Source organism: Filicampus tigris, chromosome 13 (assembly GCF_054856515.1).
Source record: "Filicampus tigris isolate MCC_2025a chromosome 13, RoL_Ftig_1.0, whole genome shotgun sequence".
NCBI lineage: Eukaryota > Metazoa > Chordata > Actinopteri > Syngnathiformes > Syngnathidae > Filicampus > Filicampus tigris.
The window spans coordinates 913,971-933,632 of NC_141229.1; the positions used below are offsets into that span (position 1 = coordinate 913,971).

Below are 19,662 nucleotides of genomic sequence, written 5' to 3' on the forward strand. Positions count from 1 at the left end.
CTGTAAAAATATGAAGCGAAAGTGCTGTTGAACAGGTTCGTCATTAAAACAAAGTTTTTTAAATATAGAATAGTTTGACATAATACACTACTTGTCACAAAAAATCACCAAATACACACGTTTCTTGGTAAATGTAGTCGGAAACCTTATGGTCAAACCGACTGGTATCAATGAAAAGTGAAAAGTCTGAAGAACTACATTACCAACAATGCACCACGGCGATAAGCTAAAGCTAGGTGTGCTTGTTGTTAGGTGACAGAAAGAGCTAAAATTGTGGCCAGACGGCGATTTAGTTCGTCATTAAACATGACAATAGTTTGCCAGGATGTTCAACTACCGGTAGGTGTCACTGGAACCAGCCTAATATTCACGTTAGCTAGGAAACGTAGCCAAAATCCTGCTGGACAAGCCCGAGTCCAATGAAAAGCCTGGTTGAAGAACTACATACCCACAATGCACCTCGAATAGTAAGCTAAAGGTAAGCGCGCCTCGAGGAAAAGTAGTCAGAACGCCGCTGGACAAACCGAGTCTAATGAAAAGCCTGGTTGAAGAACTGCATACCCACAATGCACCTCGGATGGCAAGCTAAAGGTAAGCACGCCTCTCGTTAGCTAAAAAAAAGAAGCTGAAAGTGTCCCTAAACTACGGTTTTGTTCACATTTAACAAATTAATAGTTGATAAAAACACGAGAATATCTTATATCCGACCTTCCAGTTGCGACACATCCCATTTTGAGCAGGTAATATTTGGCAATGAAACTTTCGATCGCAATGTAGCTATATATTATACAGTACCTGTAGTAGTATTTAGCTTAAGGAATATTCTCATATCACGTTGCGTTTCTGTTGTCGTGACTGTTTTTATTTCTTGCAATAGCGTGCAAAATTACTTACTTAGATCCCAAACTGCCCCAAATAATATTCACTGGGAAGATTCCCTAACAGGCGATTAACGTTTGAAGGTAAAGAATTAAAAATACCCCCCGCCACCGTTCCTCATTTTTCCTCCTGTCCAAAAGTTTTACATGTAGGAAAAAAATAATCTTAAAATCTATAATAAACTGAGAAGTACAGACGCAACAGAAGAATGGTTATAATTGAGCATGCATGGAATTATTCCAACCATATGTATAGTTTTATCTGGTAAACAAGATGAATACGTTATTAGAAGTATTAATTGGACTTGTCCTGCTAATCAGGGCCTTTAAAACTTGAAACGATGACCCAGCATTTTTTCCCCAAACACATCCATATGTCGACAGTCACAGAACAGATTTCCATCCAAATTAGCAGTTGCTGCAATTAAACTCAAGTTAGGGACGGGCGGCGGCGGCTCGGCGCTCTGAAATGATCCCTTATGCTGCGTTATTAATAATTATAATCATGATTTGAGGGACGTTGCTGGCACCGTGATTACGGACTTTAATTGCAAATGGTGAGAGCTGATTTGGGTTCCTGACAGAGGGTGACAGGAAACAGTTTGTCAGAGGCACTAATGAGCAGGCGCCACCTGGTGTGTGGAAACATCTGGCTGCCGCTAATATGACGATGATATGATATGTTGATTGAATGACAGTCGCAGCGCAAAAAACTCAAATGATGACATTCATTTAAGATGTATTGCTTTCATTTAATACCTCATGTCTAGTGACACACCACGGCAAAATCAACTCTACATCCTGCTTATGGCAAAGTTAAGCTGAAAATATTTTTGAAACATAGCTTTTTAGTTACAATTCATGAATATAGAAAATGGTTTCTTGGATCTGCTACGACATTGTGTCAACAAGTTTAGGCTTTGTGGAATTCGTACTTTCAAGCAAACCTGCGCTGCAATTAAAAGTATTTGGATATATTTAGAATAAAGTGTTTTTTAATTGTTATTTTGATCATTTCACATCATTTCTATTTAATTGGAACATTTCTGAAATCAAATCTGAATCAGAGATGACTTTATGTGTCCCTAAATTTATTTTTGGGGCTGATTTTAAAAATGTATTCTTTTTTTTTTTTTTCCGCACATCAGGTGTTGTGAGATATTTTTTTTGTTTTTAAATTTGACCTATAAAAGCTTGCCAAATACGGATTTTATCACGCGTTGTAAATCATTCATAGCTATGATGTTTCAGAAACAAATCCACCTGTTGTTGAACCTAAACCTTACTCCATAAATATACTGCTAAATTATGTTTTTTAAATAAATATTATTATTATTATTATTATTGGTATTATTACGGAAATGTAATATGGACAAGAAAAACAAACCAGGGCAGATTCGGGAACCAGTGCAAAAAATTAATCTTGGAAAGTCTACTTGCATCTCTGATTAAAAATTTTTTTTTTTTTTTTAAGAAGTCAAAATTTGTTCACCTTTGCTTTAACTTTGGAAAAGAGTGATCAACGGTTTCACCTGTTTTCTGACATGTTACGTGACTAAACCAGTGACTGAATCAATTTATGTTTATGCATTTTCTGTACTAATCGACACTGAAGTGTAATCGACACTTCAATATTGAAATCATCGTTGGTCGCAGCCCTATTCTCCTGGTTGCTCATTTTCCAGGTTGTGTGGTGGTCATTTCAGGGCTGTGAGGAATGATGCACACGCGCACTCGCACACACGCACGCAAAAAGCCGGTGCACCCCGCCGGGCCGGGTCTCGCCTGGACTTGTTCCTAATGACGAGTGCGGAAAGGGGCCGGGGGGGCCCGGCCGGGGACCGCGGCGCTCTCCCAACCTGATGTCAACCTAATTAGTGCAAATTGGACGGCGGGCGCTCGTATTTTTGCCGTGACGGCGCCGTCGAGTGGCGCTCATCACCTTTTAGGAAACTCATTTGTCACCTCGCCAGAGCGGCCGGCGGGCCAAGCTCGCACATGCTCGTGTGTTGAGCTTCTTTGGCTGTCCCAAGAGAACAAGTCCAAATAAAAAAACATCTTTGCACGCCATCAGTAAACAGAAATTCACTCAGGAAAAAAACCCGACCTTTTTCTGTTTATTGGATATGCTCAAGAATTCTGATGTCATACCTTTTATAAACACAGTTGGGGTTTCAAATGAACATTTCAAGTTCGGCTTTAAAACCATGATCAGAGTTTCAAAGTAGGATTTCAAGACAGGTTAGGGTTTTAAACAAGGGGTAGGGTTTTAAAAATGACTTGAAGCCAGGGTTAGTGGTTTAAGTCAGCTGTCGGCGTTTCAAAGTAGGGGTTGAAGTCAAGGTGTGGGTGTCAAACAAGGGTTAAGGCTTCAAGGGAGGATTTTAAACCGAGGTTGGGGTTCTAAAAGGCTTTCAAGTCAGAGTTAGGGTTTGAAGGCCCTGCCTCGGGGTTCAATGTGGGATTTCAAGTCCAGGTTAGGAATTTCAGTTCGGGTTTAAATAAGGACTTCATGCTAGTGTTACGGTTTGAAGTAAGGGTTATGGTGAGCAGTCAGGGGTTCGGTTTTCAACCCAGGCTTGACTAAATGAATCTTATGTTATCATTAATCGGCAATTGGCGAGCAGCTCCATTAAACAAGAGCTCTGAGTGTGTTGATTAGTGTGAAGCAAAAAGCTGCTCTGGTTAACCATTCAACAAATGCAAATGTGAGGCGTGCTGGGAAACCGGAAGCACACCGAAGGCACCGCCTCTCATTCAGTCGCGCCCGCGGGACACCAACGTGACCTAAACGCACCGCTAACATGACGTATGCGACGTCACTCGCACTATGTGGAAAGTCAGCTGGACTCAAAGCAAATCAAGACAGCTTTCGTTGGAGCTCATTTTGTGCAAGAAAAATCACGTTTTTTTGTTGTTGTTGTTTTTATTAACCTAACAAGGTCCAAAAAGTGCCTCCTTTGAGAAGATGCCAATGCCAGCCGGGCAGGGGTTCCTCACCAGACCTTTAATTGGAGACCTCCTGACCCCCTCCCGGGTCCCGGCCTGCGGTTCCGCCCCCCGCGAGCGCCCCCGCCATTGTTCCCGTCGCTGCCGTGAAACCCCAAAGGCGGTCGCTAAAGAACGACTTATTAGCTGGCTTTGAGCTTGACACCTGCAAAGTTAGGAGGAAAACAAAGGAAAGCCAACCAGGCCGGCCAGCGTGAAAGGTTTTTAGTGAGCCGATAGACTGGATAGGTGACAGTAGGTCGGGTGTTAAGCTTCACACCCCTGTGGCGGCATTGAGAACAACACCCTGACACACGGGCAGCATCCCGCCTCTGGCGCGGCTCGCAAACGACTTGAGCCCCAAAGGCAGAAAAACCAGTCGCCTCCGCCGCCAATTTGCTGCCATTTTTATAGAAAAGTCCCACTATTTCAGGGCGTGTGAAATTTGACTTGAGTCCAAAAACCGGCAAATTTGACGTTACGTGTGCCAGCACAAGCTCAAAACACGGCTCTCTGAATAATGCTGCGTTTGTTCAATAAGAAATAAACAGAATTAGGTGTCAAAATTCATTGATTAAGCCACTACTACTTTCATAATCAGCTAATCGTTTTGCTAGCATCGAGTGTCGTCGGACGACTTTTCAGAGGCTGAATCCTCCAGAGGACCCGGGACGTCGCGTTGCTCAGAGTGCACCGTCGTCCGCCATATCAGAGGAAAGCTGTTTTCCAAAACACATTCGGAAGAACAGCGACCCCAATCGCTGCAAAGCGGGAAGTCGACCCAATTTTCTTCCAGTACAGAGGCCAGACGCTGCCTGTGCGGAAGGGTATCTCAATGTCATGACAGGGGTGTGAAATTTAGCACCCGACACGCCAAAACCGATCAAGTCTAACGAAGAATAGCGTGTGCATATTTTGCTTTTTCTTTGTCTTTTTTATCACCTTTCAGTGACACCGGCGGTGTCTTGCTGTGGCACTTCTTGTGGATCTGAGAGCTTGTCATGTGGTCCAACAGGGAGGGCGGCGTGCGCCCCGGGAAGCGTCGCGGCCCGGCGGGGGCGACGTCAGGTTGTCTCAGACCTGGAAAAGGTCACGCTCGGCTGGCCGCTGATTAAGATCCGTCTCCCGCCGTGCGACGGAAGCCTCCGCCGGCCCCAAGTCGGACTTTTGGCTTTCAATACCGAGTGCGCTCCGAGACGCCGATCGGCGCGTTGGCATCGAACGAGTCGTCGAAACACAGAATGAACTTTGGCCACCTTTCGGAAGTACCTCAACGAAGAAATGACTGAAATTCGAGACTGAGTCATTGAATTGGATTTCTCTTTCGCACGGAGATCACACTAAATTCGAGTCAGAGGAATCAACTTGAATTTCTATTTCGCGCAGAGGTCCCGCAAAATTCAAGTCAGAGGCGTAGACTTGAATTACCCTGTCATGCCGAGATCCCGCAAAGGTCACGTCAAAGGCACTTTCACACCAAATGCAGCAAATTCGAGTCAGCTGAATAGACTTGAGTTACTATTTCACATAAAGTGCCCCAAAAATTCCATTCAACAAAATGAACTTAAATAAATGTCTTTTTCACGCAGCTCCCACCAAATTTGAGTCAGAGGCTTGAAGTTCTCTGTCATGCAACAATCACACAAAATTCACTTCCGAGACTTGAATCCATCTTTCACGCAGAGACCCACAAAATTCAAGTCCGACAGATGTGGGGTTTTTTTCTTTCACGTTGTTTCCACAAAATTCAAGTCAGAGTCATTGATTTAACGCGACGACATTCTGTGTTGCGCAAATGGCTAATTTTCTATTGAGGGAACAGGGAGGCGACCATCCTTTACCTGTATCCGGGGGTTGGTGGGTTGAAGTGAACCTAAAAATTTGCCGGCTTCCTAATATGAGCCGTTACGTCTCTGATGTACCAATTTGGCAGAAGGGACAGCGCGTCAAAAAGGGCTTCTGATACTACGTCAAAAGCCAACAAATCTGTTGGTCGACGTCATCCCCCTGACATGCACGGACGCAAACACGCGTCTTCTTTGTGTTTGAATTCTTTCTGCAGCATTGGCCCTCGTGGGTACGCAGACCCCTCGTCCCACGATGCCCAGGGGCCGCCGGCTAGTAATTAAATTGTTTGCCTGCTTGGCCGCGCCTTCGCACGCCGTTGATCTAATTAAATCAACAGGTTTGCACGGCAGCGCAGCCTTTCTCTGCGGTAATTGGCTGCTCGTTAGAACTCTGCTGCCGCAAACAAATTGGGTAATTACCCCTAAAGTGGCGTCTATGTCAGGGCCTCGTTTTGCCGATTCGTCGTTGCGCATTGTTGTCGTTTTGCCGTGCGGCTCGGCATAATAGGTCATTAAAAAAAGCTAATTGGATGGAGCGCCAGCAAAGTGGCGTTTGGATTTTGTTTGTTTGCTTACTTAGGGCTATATTTATTTGTAATAACCTAATCAAGCGCTGGCCTGTCAATCAATTAGACGATAAAGAGCTCGACCGGAGGCAAAGGCGCCAGCTAGCGTTGTCTGATTAATTTGCCGTTTGTTGGAATTGTGACTGGCAGCGATTCGAAAGTGAATACCACGCACGACTCTTTGACGCAGTTTCAAATGTGTGCATGGCAATTAGCATATGGGGGGGGGGGTAGGCCGTAAGTTTCAAATAATTCCAACTGACTGCAGCATTCACATTAATTGATTCCATGATTCGAGGCTATGCTAGCTGATTACGATTCTTAGACGCGGTGCTCACAATTAAGCGTCTTTCACACAGAGATTCCAGCAAAATTGCCGTATTCTGTCCCAGCTGCACATCTGATACTCCCTCCAAAGTGTAGTAATACTTTCTATCACTGTATTGTAATATCAGCGCAAGTATCTGTACCGCGAGATTCCGCATACAGGGCATTACAGTTGGTAATGGCACAGCATGAATTTATCTGTCTTTGCCTTACAGAGGACCAACTAAAGGGACAAAATTGCCCTAACTGTGAGCACTTTAACAAAGTAACATCGTATCGGTATCGACCAGACGCCAATATTGCCCGGCATTGACAAAGACCCTTCGGCTCTTATACAACATCCAAGGGCAGAAATTGGCAGGTTGACTTTCCGCCTTGCTGGCGTCCATCAAGTGGCCAACACAGAACTTAGGCCCTGTCTACACGTAGCCGGGGTTTTTTGCAAACGCCGGATATAAGCCTGCGGTTAGCCCTGTCATCCACACGTCCCCGGAGATTTTTCAGTGAAAACGCAAAACTCCGGCCGCAGTGGAGAATTGCGGATATCTCCGATCCGCGTTTTGCTGTGGACGGTTACACCCGGAGATTTACGTCGTCACCTTGCAACAACAATGCTTTGACGTCATTGCGCGACTTGTGTTTTCATGCGAGTCAACATGGATCCTCGCGGCGCTGCGTTGGTTTTAGCCATTTCGATGCGCTTTTTGCTTACTTATTTGTCCGCAACCAACCACTGCTTCTTGTTGAAAGGTTTAAAAAGCAATTCTGACCTCTTGTCGGTTCTCCCGCAGGAGTTTGGCGCCGTGTGGGTGTTGGTGTGGTATATGGGTGTTAAAAAACCCCGGCTACGTGTAGACAAGGCCTAAATGCCACACCTGACTCAAGGCCACAACATTCGAACTGAACAACCCATTGCGAAATTGTTAAAATGCTACCAAACATCCGTACAATTGGTGTTACTACGTTTCTTTTTTCTTTTTTTTAACCGAACCATTTTTTGAAGTTTTGGTCATTTTATGATGCCATCTCTACGTGTCAGCCAAATCGATCCACGAGGCAATCATAATCTAGGTTGCCATATCAAGAATTGTACACATGGTATACGCATTTACACATAACCCGGCAGTGGTTCTGTACAACCCATCAATAGAGCCTCGAGCTTTGGATTGAATTCAGCTGGCAGGCGAAATAAAGGCTTTGCTCATTTGTGAAATAATCAAATATGTCAAGTGTGATCGCAGGCTCTCAGCTTTACGAACGCCAGCGTGCAAATTGTCGGGTGACTCACGGCTAATGTCAAAAAGGGCATCGTATGTACAGAGTATGTAGGTGGTTTAAATTGATCATCGGCGTTCATCGGCGCCAGACTGATCTCGATGTCGATCGCAGTTCCCCGGTCCGAAAACAAAGCCCTTCTTCCAGCTGGCTCGTCAGGAATGCGGCCATCTTTGTGAAGGCCTGACAAGCGTTAGTCCTCGACCCAGGTGTGTTTGGGATTCTTGACTGCAGAGTGAATAAGGGGGGCGGGGGAGTGGTGGGAGAGTAGCAGCTCCTCTCCTCAATGTCAGCTCGCCTTCACTGGTGTTCAATAGAGCGAGAACAAGATGATCGTACGAGGGGCCCCTTCAGTGATGGATCGCACCGCTAAGAGTAAAGTCTGAAAAGTGAGTCCGTCAAAATGCAAATAAAACTGAACATTTTGAATGAAAACAATACACTGTCTGCCTCAGCTAATATAATCAAATTATCACCAAAACAGAACTTACTACATTCAAGTTTAAGCATTTACAGCTTGTGAACTTCCAATTTGAGCAGACCAGACTAATGCAACGGTTCTGCCGAACGGTTTGTTCAGTTCGATTGTACGAATGGATCAGCCTTGACCAGGTATGCATTTTAGCTACGTTAAAAAGAAACATTTGTTTACGTGGCGTTACAGAAAATCATATGATTACTGAAACACAATTCTTAGACACGGTACGTTAAAAACGTACCAATGCGATAAAATGGTTTTATGATTTCAAAATATTTGATGTAATTAATTGACTATAATTAAATCGTTTAACAGAATGTTTTATTTTATTAAAAATTCATACGTTGTCTGTACAATTGAAATGTCATCTGTCTGTACCATCGTAAACTGATTTTTTTACTACCCGTCCACAACCACTTTTGGGTGTCGACCCAGCAGTTGAAGAATCACTGGTCTAAAGCGCTTTCAACCATGCTAGCCTTTGTTGCTAGTTATCATTTGTTTTCATATTTCGGGAATTGGAAAAGGGCCGATACAAAGCGGGCACAGCGCCACATTTGGTAGTGTAATCCAACATCAATCTATAATCGATACCTGCGCGTGCTAGATTTAAAGTCGAGCTAGCAAGCTAGCTAGCGTTAGCTAATGAACGTACTGAATGTCATCAACACAAACACGTTAAATGCGTTCATCCTACAACGAAATACACGCCACAGGTGATGTAGTCAATCAAGTTGTGCCGGAATTAGCACGTTAGCATCTTAGCCAAACAACTTCCACTCCTGACTCTGCCATTGACCCTTTGTTGGCGCCGCTTTCTCACAGGCTCAGATATGTGTGTGCGCAGCCTAATTAAGACAAGGCAGCCCGAGTGTTAATGAGCTCCCTCATTAGGCAGCAGCTCGTTCTCGTTAGGTGAAGAGGCGGAGGAGCGGCGGAGCCAGCTCCTTCACGGGAGCTCCCGCTGCGTTTGCCATCCCCGCATGGCAAAGGAGGGGTATTATCATTGGAGATGGGAAAAATCATATATATATATATATATATATATATATATATATATATATATATATTTTTTTTTTTTTTCTGAAGGCTGTGTTAGTTCAGGTGAAGGCGACGCAGCTTTGGAAACTGACAGAATTTGGACAAAGTCACTATAGTGGTCCCAAAGCACAAATAATATTTTGTGTTTTTGTGGCTTCACCATAGTCATAGTCAGAAATCACTGGATTTTGAAAGATCAGCCCCCAGAGCCAATTTGACTTAGACACGTCTAGCAAATTTCATGTTGCTATCAGGTGTATACTCGTAAAAAAAAAAAAAAAAAAAAATGTTAAGCGTGCAGGTCGGAACCACCCATTTTTGCATTGAGGCACTCTCAAGGATTGTTTCAGTTCAAATTCAGCCCCCAATACGAGTGTCTCTTAGCAACCTAAAATGTTGCTTTCTATCAAGAATTAAGTAATGAATTAAAAAGATTCCTTTTTTAAGAAAAGTAAGAATCCGCACCGGAAAATATACAGGAAGTCTGCCCTTTTGCTTTGAGGCAGCCACTTTAGGCCCATTTTCGCTACATTACAGAAGCACCTGAACTTCACGGTTTTCTGGTTTGCACTATTTGGAAGACACTCAAATCCTGATTTCACAAATACACACTAGCTGCAGACACAACCTTGCCAGTCAGTCACATCTTCTCTTGCGGTTTACGTTGGCGCGACGCGCTTAATTAAATTAATGGTCCTAATTGGTCTGTTGACGTTATGGCTTTGTGGCTAACGTAAGCCTTGTCTGTCCGTGAAGGGCTATTAGGTGTTTTGTCACTTGCGTTCTGCCGCCATGTTTTAATACCCTCGCCAAAGGAGACAAAGTGCGTCTCTCTAGTTGGCGAAGGCTTTAATTACGGCTGGAAATAGCTCCCGCAGCCATATGGCGGCAAACTCCAGACATATGTGCCGAATAGACGCCTTCCGTTCCGATGGAGGAGCCAGTTTTGCACTTTCTCACAAATATGAGACCCCGCCCACCAAGAAAAGAAAGACACCTGAATGCTCCTCCATTGTCCCACTTCACACCTTGGGCTCTGCCATCTGCCTCAACTATTAGCAAAGCTCCACTCCGATTTTTAATGTGCCAAATTGCCTCTTTTTTTTCTTCTTTTTTTTGGGCTCATTAGCGTCACGTTGAAAAATGTCTAAAGCCCTCACAATTGGTTCGGTTACACTTTCACGTCTTGTCATACAACTGCTTGTTCATGTCTCCTTCCTTCAGGTCAGCGTCAGTCGGACTTCTGTCGCCACGGCAACAGGTTGATGCGCAGCAAACACCTGTAAGTGACTGTTCCGTGGTGCCGGACAGGACTATGTCGCTGCACAGCGATGCCTTTAACTATCTGCTCAACATATCACAGAGATAGGAGGAAATCATGCAAAACAAATCCTTAGATCCTAAGCTAAAGGTAGCATACGGATCAGAAGAGCACAGCGATGGTGACAATCCTGTTAAGGAGCAGCAATGTTGGCTGTCTATATTTACGATTATTTTGGAGCTCGTAGCTGCTTAGCTTTCTAAGCTTTGTAGCCTAGGTCTTATGTTATTGGAAATGTTTTACACATACATTTTATACAAGTAAGTATATTGTTTACCTCGGAGCAGGCAAAGCTGTGCCTTTTGGCTTTGGACAGATTCAAATGCCCTAGCATGATGTTAGCATTTTTGTTAAGGCGCTAACTACAAAATAGCATTATTTTATGGGTCATACACGTACATTGCTTGGCTTGGAGTAGACCGTGGCGTGCCGGTTCACTTTTGAGGGGTTCAATTGACTAAGCGGATGACCGAATAGAAAATGGCCTCACTGTGGTAGCACAACATTAGCATTTTGGTGAGCTTGATTCAAAATCTGCATTTGTCTGGCTTAATTTGCCACATTTCAATCACACACACACAAAAAAATTTTTAAATAAAATAAAACACATCCTTTATAACGTGTTGTAACTACACCTCACTTAAAGACCATAGCTATTCGCATAATGTCACCATTTTGTTTATTGACTATACTTAATATGTAGTCATAAAAGCAATTTGGCAATTTTGTGCATGTTTACTGCGATCATGTTTTTGAAGCGCAGTAATCCCAAATGGTGGCTGTGTACTATGCTAATTAACAAAGTCGCGATTTGTCGTTAATTGCACTTATTGTCGCGTGACTGATGCGACGTGACGTTTATCGCGCGAGGTGGTGTTTGGTTAAGCAGAGGAAGGAAATAACATCTGCTCTTTAGCGCGTGGGGCTAATGATGGAGCAATAAGACAGTCGCTTCGCTTTCTCCACCTTTTCGTCAAGGTGTCTGTCATCTGCTGAGACGCGCACGCACGCACGCTCTTGTTTTTCACAGAGGATTCCCATGCTCAAATGTCGCTCTGCTGACACAGGTGACGAGAGACGTGTTGTTTGAGTCTCTGATGAATTGTTTCCTTAGCGCTCAGCAAACTGGCAGAGCTTCATTTCCAATGCATTTTAAACTCAATTTGATTTAAAGCAGCACTGGGCAAGAATTCTACTTTAATAAAAATTTTCCACAACTCTTTTGATGAAACATTGACTTACAAGTAGTTGAATGGGTCTTTTGTCATGCCCTGGGGGGGTCTGTATAGTTTTTCCTGGCACTAAGCAACTTTGAGGAGGATGGGAGCAACCCCGGGACACAAAGAAAATACAAATGTCCTGAAGCATTACGGCATACGCACTTCCTCCTTTGGCTATAATGACTGCGGTCGAGTCAAACGTCCACGCGCTATTACTGGTGTCATGGCAGAAGCCCCAAAACCAACAAAAAAACAAAAGTATTGTTTGAACAAAATTAGATTCATTACCTCATCGCTATTCATCTCTCACACAGCCACTGGAAATAGAAATGTCATTCAGTCCAATTTGCAGGCCAGCGAGAGCTCAGGATTTCACGACACTACGCGCTGGCGCGCATGGGAAATGCGGTTGACTTTTGTCAAAACACTACCGCTTTTGTCCACATGGCGCCGCCATAAACAACAATAACTGACATATGACATAGTGTCGCTTTAAAAGATGAGATTCACCTAAGAAGCTAAGAGAAGACACCCCATTCTAGATTAGAACCATCCCCCTATATCTATCTATTCTATTCTCGTATTCTGTCTTTTCCACGAGACCTTAGATGAGATGCAAAATCCGACACCACGAATGAGATCCACGTTCAGAAAGAGAGCCGCCATCTTTGGATGAGATCTACCTCCTAGATTGGGAGACAGTGGGAGACAATCTTTCAGGATGCGATTCACCTTCAAAGAGTAATCCACACCATCTACATGCGATGTCTTCTAGAAGAGACTCATCTTCTATAGGGATACCCTCAAGCTAACCCTCCAGATCCTCAGACCAGGTAAGACCTGAGAAGAGATCCAGCATCTAGATGAGACATTTTAGATGAGATATACTTCTAGGATTAGATCATCTATAGATGACATTGACCTTCAGGATTATGTCCACCTCCTGGATCAAAGGTGGGCAATTCCGGTCCTTGGGAGCCAGTATCCTGGATGTTTTATACGGTAGGTCTCCCTGCTCCTTGTAGTCAAGATCCAACGTACAGCTGAGACCCATTTTAAATGTGATCTATCTTCAACTAGTTGTCAGTGAGTGTAGGAAAGCACCTGCGATGTTGTTTATTGATCTAGCAAACGAAACTTCTGTTCGTGTGTGTGTGTGTGTGTGTGTGTGTGCGCCAGCGTGCATACAAGTTGGATGTCCCGAAAGCCAAAACAGTCCTTCACAACACACATTTTGTGTTCTTTGTCCAAAAACTGAGAAGAGCCGAGGTGTTTCTAAGCCCCCCGTCTCTCCCTTTGCCCTCGCTCCTCTTGGTTTACAAAACAAAACATCAAGGTCAGACATCACGGCTCATCGCTAAAGCCTCGCGGTCATTAGCGACAGATTCCTTCCGTTTCTTTTGACAGGTGATTACTGAGGCCTCCGCCGCACAATGGCCGGCTACTTTCCCTCTCCGTCTGTTTTATTTGTGTGCGTCGCGACTCAGGTAACGCACCTGACACCTGCGCAACCGCCCGGCGACATTCCTGACACGTTTGTCTAAATCGCCGCTTCCCGACAACAAACCACAGAAGGCGACGGACTTCCTGGCACGTTTACGCTGTGTTGTCTCCTCATGTCAATTTGTTGAAGAGGCTCTAGAAGCGCTCAGACCTTGTTATGCCCTGGCGTGTGGGAGTATGGCAAAATGCGACGTGTTACATACCCGGCCGGGGGGGGATGAGCTCGGGAGGCATCATTTAGGACGGAGGGCCTTTATGTGGGCTAATATTAAACAAGGTTAGTAACATACCTGTATTACAATTAATGTCAAGGCAAAATGGAGTTTACATCTTAACTATTAATAGGGATATTGTAAATTAAAAAATGGCAACACTGTGGAGCATCTAGAGCTCACGGTCGACTGGAACGTTAGCATGGAGTGATCACATGGAGTCGACTGGAATGTCAACATGGACGCCCAGTGTCTTGTGGAGCGAGCGCATGTTAAAATGTGTTTCTCACAACATTGCGGCGGCGCCACCCCCGCGTCAGAGTCTGCTGTAACATAAACATGGATGTGCACAGGATTTTGTCGCAATCGCCTCAGCCTACGGAGCGACCGCACATCTGGCGTCGACGCTACACAACGCTGTGGAGCGGCCACACGCCAGGGTCTAGATCACAAAACATTGTGGTGCCACTCCACGCATGTCAAAACCAACGCTGCCGCATTTCACAGCCTCCCAGAACATAAACACACAACATTGTGGCAAAACCACGTCAGTCAACTGTAATCTTCACATGGACGTGGACATGGACCGACGTTGTGCCGCGATCATGTCGAGAGTCCACTCAAACCATTTTCACCGTCGCCGTTTCGTGTAGGAACTTCTTTACAACGTGCGTTTACCCACTTTCACTCCTCTGAGCTTCGATTGGTGCTGCTGTTTTGGTTAGCGCCACATTTGAACCTCTAGTCAGAAATTAACCATTTGTGCACGTGTCGACAATTGCGTCTTTGAACTGAGAAAGTAAAGCGTCTATTTGAGGCAGACGTTTATTTGACTGGCGGACACACCCAAATTAGGTTGTGTTCCCGGGGATAAAAGTAAACCAAGGTTGATGACCTACACAGCAGCTTTAATGAACGAACAGCATGAGAACACAATGGGTGGGGGGCGGGGGCGGTGGGTTGGGGGGGGGGGGGGGCGTCCATCTCGTCCCGGTCCACACACAAGTCTTGTTTGCGCCCAGTACGTCTATGTATACTTCATCATGTTACATAATAAATAGTGTTGTTGGTCCTCGTGAGGCAGCAGTGTTTTTGTTTCTTTTTTTTTTTTCTTCTTTTTTTTAGTCCTCCGAGGTGACATCAATGTCCTCGGAGCTGGTCTGCTTGGTGGCCATGCGCCACCTGTTGATGTGGTGGTTGCCCTTCTTCTTCTGTTGGGCGTCCGGGCCGTCCTCCTCCAGCTTCTGACGCTTGTACTTGGTCCGCCGGTTCTGGAACCACACCTTCACCTGTGCACACATGAGCCACACACTTCAGGAAGGCAATGTGCAAAGTTGAGCAATTATGTCAGGGTCTACTGGAACAAAAACATCAATACACAAAAGGTTGTAGAGTAACCACGACAGTCTACGCCACACACGTCACAGTCTACTGGAATGTAACCATGAACACAACAATATGGCGTGAACACACATCAGCATGCTCCACACAACATTGTGGAGCGTTCACACACCCGATTGTAATCCACACAACATTGTGGAGAGACCATGCCAGTCTACTGCATCATAACATTGTGGAGCGACCATATGTCGGCATCTACCAGAACATGTATACACAGAACGTCACAGATTCACACAACAGTGTGGAGCGACCACATATCAGATTCTATTACATCATGCACATGGAGGCCTGCTTGCATTTTATTCATATTTCATTTTAAACATGATCAAATCTGGTCCTGTTTTTTTGGGGGTTTTTTACGTCGTCAACTCCTCAGCAGATTTCTTCTCGATTTGCATATCATTTGCATTAAGATGCTCTCCAGTATCGTCAAAAATCTTCTTCCGCTGTTCAATAACAAGCTTCTTCCCCACTAGTCACATGTGACCTTGAAACGTGACTAGTCCCACATGCTCAAACTACCTTTTGTAAAATGGAGGAAAAAAAAGTGAGACTTCATATTCCAATCATAACTGCAATGGATCTTTCCACTTGAATGTGATGAATCTGTATTCATGTTGATATTGTTGAGGGCAATAATATTACATTGACGTGAAGCAAGTGGTGCTTCAGCTTCATGAAGACAATAGTGCTGGCTCACGAGGCGTCTTTTTTATCGCCCATTAGGCCTAATCGGCACCCACATAGCATCAATAACACGCACACCTTCATCCAATAACAGCGTTAAATATGCCACACGCTATTTTGGACTTGTCAAAGCAGCAAGAGCGAGAGTGTAAACACCGTCATTAGGACTAGTAATAAAAGCCCTGTCGATAAATCTTGCTTTGACCACATGACATGATAGCGATTCCCTTTGCACGCCATTTTGAAGGTTAGTCACATATTTGGACATGCACTCATTTACAGATGTTGAGCAGATGCTTATGTGATTTATTAAGATGTATCTTGGAGTCTTACTGTGGTTCAAATTACAATATAATTCCTGCATGAAAAATTACAATACATTCAAGAAGATAAATATTTGAGTTACTTCTCAGAGCAAGGATAGGCAAATGTTTTTTTAAACAAACAAATGAGCTAGGTTATTCATAGATGAGTTAAAATCTATGCAACTTTAACCAGAAAAGAATAGTCCAATCTCTTTTTTTAATTTTATTTTTCAGTAATCGCTTGTTTAATAAAATGTAAAACACGAAATGAAAATGTGATTATTCTACTGATAGTTTTCATTGTTTACAACAAATAATAAATAATTATTTGATTAGATAAGTGCATTAAACCAAAATGGGAATTCATTTTAATTAGTCCATTCAAATAAAATAAATAAATAAATGCATAAATAAATCTGCAACGAATATTCCAACACTCTTGATCTTGACGTAAAGGCTTGGTGGCCCGGATTTCAGAACGTAGCGTGCCATGTGTAGCCCGTGGGGCATATTTTGTCTAGCGTTGTCCTACTATAGAAATAGTTGACCATTAACTCTTCATAAAAAAAAAAACTGTAATGTTTCGATTTGATTCAAATTTAAATTATTCGTTTGTTCTTATATTCGTTTGCACTTTTTTTTATTTGTTTCTATATTATTAATAAATACAAGTGTCTACTATTTAGATTTCAGCTCTGACTATTTAATTTCCCTCATAGAATTAACAAAGTACCTTATGTGTCCAAATAAAGAGTGTCAATTATCCACTAAGCCATTATGAATCAAAATTTCCATAAATTGTTATCGTTGGCCATCTTAAAAAAAAACAACCAAAAAAACAAGTATCTTATTTCCGGTAATAGTGGCGCGATTTTGCCAAGTGTCGCGATATTTCACAATGAAAAGATTTGTCCAGTATTGATCCCCAAAAAGCGCGCGAAGAGCCGCCATGTTTGTCACCTGCGTTTCGGACAGGCTGAGGCTGCCGGCCAGTTGCTTCCGCTCGGCGCCCACCACGTAATGGTTCTTCTCGAAGGCCCGCTCCAGGCGCAGCAACTGCGACGGCGAGAAGGCGGTTCGGATCCGCTTGGGCTTCCGGGCGAACGGGCCGTGGAGGAGCAGGCTGTCCTGGGACACGTCGTGACCTGCCGGGCGCGGACGACACACACCGGTCACCGAACCGCCATTACGGCTCCTTTCCGCCTTACTGTTGAGGCGTCATAAGGCTGAAACTGAGCCGCCATTATGGCTCCGAGTCGCCGAGTAGGTGAGTTGTTGCCACCTTAGTCTGTCTCTTTGCGCTCGTAAGTGCAGATCAAAACAAATATATTTTGACGAATTTTGTGGTGAAGTTGTAAATGTAAACGTTTAAAACAAAATTGTCATGCCCAAATGTCAGGCAACTTTTTTTTTAAATCCAGGTTACCTGTGTACTAAAATGTTATTGGACGCTTTTTGTTTATCAATGTGAACTAAATAAAGTTTTATTTAACAAGTAAAGCGCACGGGAGTAGATGCCAAAGCAAAAGATAAATAAATACATTATGTGTTTCAATTTTATTGTTTTTTATTATGAGTGAAAACAAATGTTAAAAGTAACTTGCGTTTTTGAACAGTTACCGTGGTTGTAATCTAAATGTTTTTAAATCGTTTTTTAGCGCATGATGAGTAACTCAGAATAAAAATACGACGTTATGATATAGCTATTATAGCACAGTTTTATGTTGTATGAATTGAATGTTAATTACTACAATGTTTTCCACTCGATATGGCCGTTTTACATTTCTTCGTTGTTTTTTTTGCTGAAGACAAGTGATCTTGTGTGTGCATTATTTGGTCATTAAAAAAAATCTAATTGCTCATGTAAATATAAAATATTTATATTTGGTTATGATTATTATTCAAGTTCAAATAAAAACAATTATTTTTATTTTTGCTTATTTAACCATTAAGAGAATACAATTCTCAATTAGCTTTTGATGTTCGTGTTACAAAACAACAAACACACCATCCCCGACGTTGAATTGCACTCAGCTACTTAGACCTACACTAAAAATAGTTTTTAAAGTATCAGTTTTGATTGCCACTGTAAGTGAGGATTAAGTATGTATTATTTTATTACATGCATTGTTTTGCTTGGAATCTGCAGTATATTGACAACTGTTTATCATTTAAATTGCATTAAAGGGGTGATTTGATATTGATATGAACTGATTTTTTTTTTTTATTATGATTTATTATCATGCATTTCTAAAGCCAGAGTTTAGGTATAGTCTGACAGATTATGCTGTTGTGCGTGCTTGAATTTTGCATTTATCAACTATTACAAATTGCGGTATAAAAAAAAACATCATTTATTTAATCTAGCTTGCGCTGGTTTAAATCATTTATCTATTTAAAGCGATCTAATTTATCTCCATCCCCAAAGAGCGGTGTTACCTTGAAACCTGTGTCCAAAGAAGCGGTTCCGGAGCACCCAGGGATAAAAGTTGAGCGGATCTCGGTGCTGCGCGGAGCCGAAGAAGTGCGCGTGGTGCTGCAGGTGCTGGTTCTGATGTTGGTGGTGGTGGTGATGGTGGGTGTGGGAGTGGGGGCCCACGGCAAGCGGCGGGTGGCTCACCGACTCGGGGAACACCAACTCGGCCGGGTTCGGGTAGAGCGAGCGGGCAACGGCCGCAGCGGCCGCCGCCGCCGCCGCCGCCGACGCCCCCCCGGGAGCGGCGGCCGCCTGGTAGCCGCCCATCAGCGCGTCGGCGGCCGGGCCGGCGTAGCTGAGCGCCGTGGGGCGGACGGGCTCGTCGGCCAGCGGGTTCTCCTTGGCCACCAGAGATTCGATGGTGAAGCAGCGCTTCCCTGCCGGCGCGAACATCTCCAGACAGCAATAAGTATTTTGTTTTTGTTGTTGTTGTTGTTGTTGTTGCTTTTGCTTTTGCTTTTCCTGTCCCCTGCTAAATCCTCGTTTAGAGCTGCATGTCCAACTTGGCTTCTCGCGTGCAGCCTGGAGATGTTGCTTGAAAAGTCAACAGTGCCTCAAGTCCTCCTTAACGCCAAAGCTTTCTTCTTTACGCAAGGCTGCACAAGTGAGAGCGTGCATATGGGAGATGGGGGGGGGGGCGATGGAGGGTGCCCCACGGTCCCGTGTTCTGACGCTGATTGGACCACAGCACCTGCCAATCATGGCAAGTGTCGATAGGTCTTTTTGTACAAAGTGAAATCTCCGCTTTTACACATCGGAGTTCCAAAATGCTTCCAAATGAGCTTAGATGTTACATTTTCATTATTCCGCCGACCCCACCCCCACTTCAGATGCGTCCCCGTGACACGTCCGTTAAATTCGCAAGGTCAGTTAATTTCGTGAGTTTTTTTTCTATCATCTCAGCCTTGCATTTTGATCCTCACAAGTGAACAACATAAACATTTAATCATTTAGATTGATGGGTGGATTTTTTTTATCAGTGTATAAAACGGACTCAGATAATAGTCGACTATAGCAGATTTACTCACTACAATAAAAATGCTGTTTTTGAATCATTTTATTTCCTCTCAGTGATGTTTTTCTTTTTAAAGATGGACTTACTTTGCTTGCTATAGTTGCATTTTTTTTTAAATACAC

At 43.7% G+C, this 19,662-nt stretch overlaps 1 protein-coding gene and 1 long non-coding RNA gene across 3 annotated transcripts; one reads left to right on the forward strand and one right to left on the reverse strand.

Moving 5' to 3' along the window:
* Window positions 1-521: 521 nt before the first annotated feature.
* LOC147137025 (uncharacterized) lies at window positions 522-18,605 on the forward strand. Of its 2 annotated transcripts, XR_015089375.1 has the most exons (6): window positions 522-591; window positions 10,625-10,682; window positions 12,550-12,774; window positions 12,836-12,943; window positions 14,782-17,316; window positions 18,478-18,605. It is a non-coding gene; the product is annotated as an uncharacterized LOC147137025 (long non-coding RNA). The 2 variants fall into 2 exon arrangements; XR_015089374.1 differs by lacking the exons at window positions 14,782-17,316; window positions 18,478-18,605 and having other exon boundaries at window positions 12,550-14,582.
* Window positions 14,591-18,989, reverse strand: emx1 (empty spiracles homeobox 1). The gene is made up of 3 exons (XM_086050031.1): window positions 18,489-18,989; window positions 17,010-17,194; window positions 14,591-14,945 (listed from the first exon to the last, which is right to left on the reverse strand). The coding sequence occupies exons 1-3, from the start codon at window positions 18,916-18,918 to the stop codon at window positions 14,778-14,780; spliced, it is 783 nt and encodes a 260-aa protein (XP_085906157.1). The 5' UTR covers window positions 18,919-18,989; the 3' UTR covers window positions 14,591-14,777.
* Between the last annotated feature and the right edge of the window lie 673 nt (window positions 18,990-19,662).

Coding starts and splice junctions, on each gene's coding strand:
- emx1 (XM_086050031.1), bottom strand. CDS start 18,918: ATGTTCGCGCCGGCAGGGAAGCGCTGCTTCACCATCGAATCTCTGGTG. Junction 17,195..18,488: donor CTTTGGACACAGGTTTCAAG/GTAACACCGCTC, acceptor CGCGCCCGGCAG/GTCACGACGTGTCCCAGGAC. Junction 14,946..17,009: donor TCAGCCTGTCCGAAACGCAG/GTGACAAACATG, acceptor ATGTGTGCACAG/GTGAAGGTGTGGTTCCAGAA.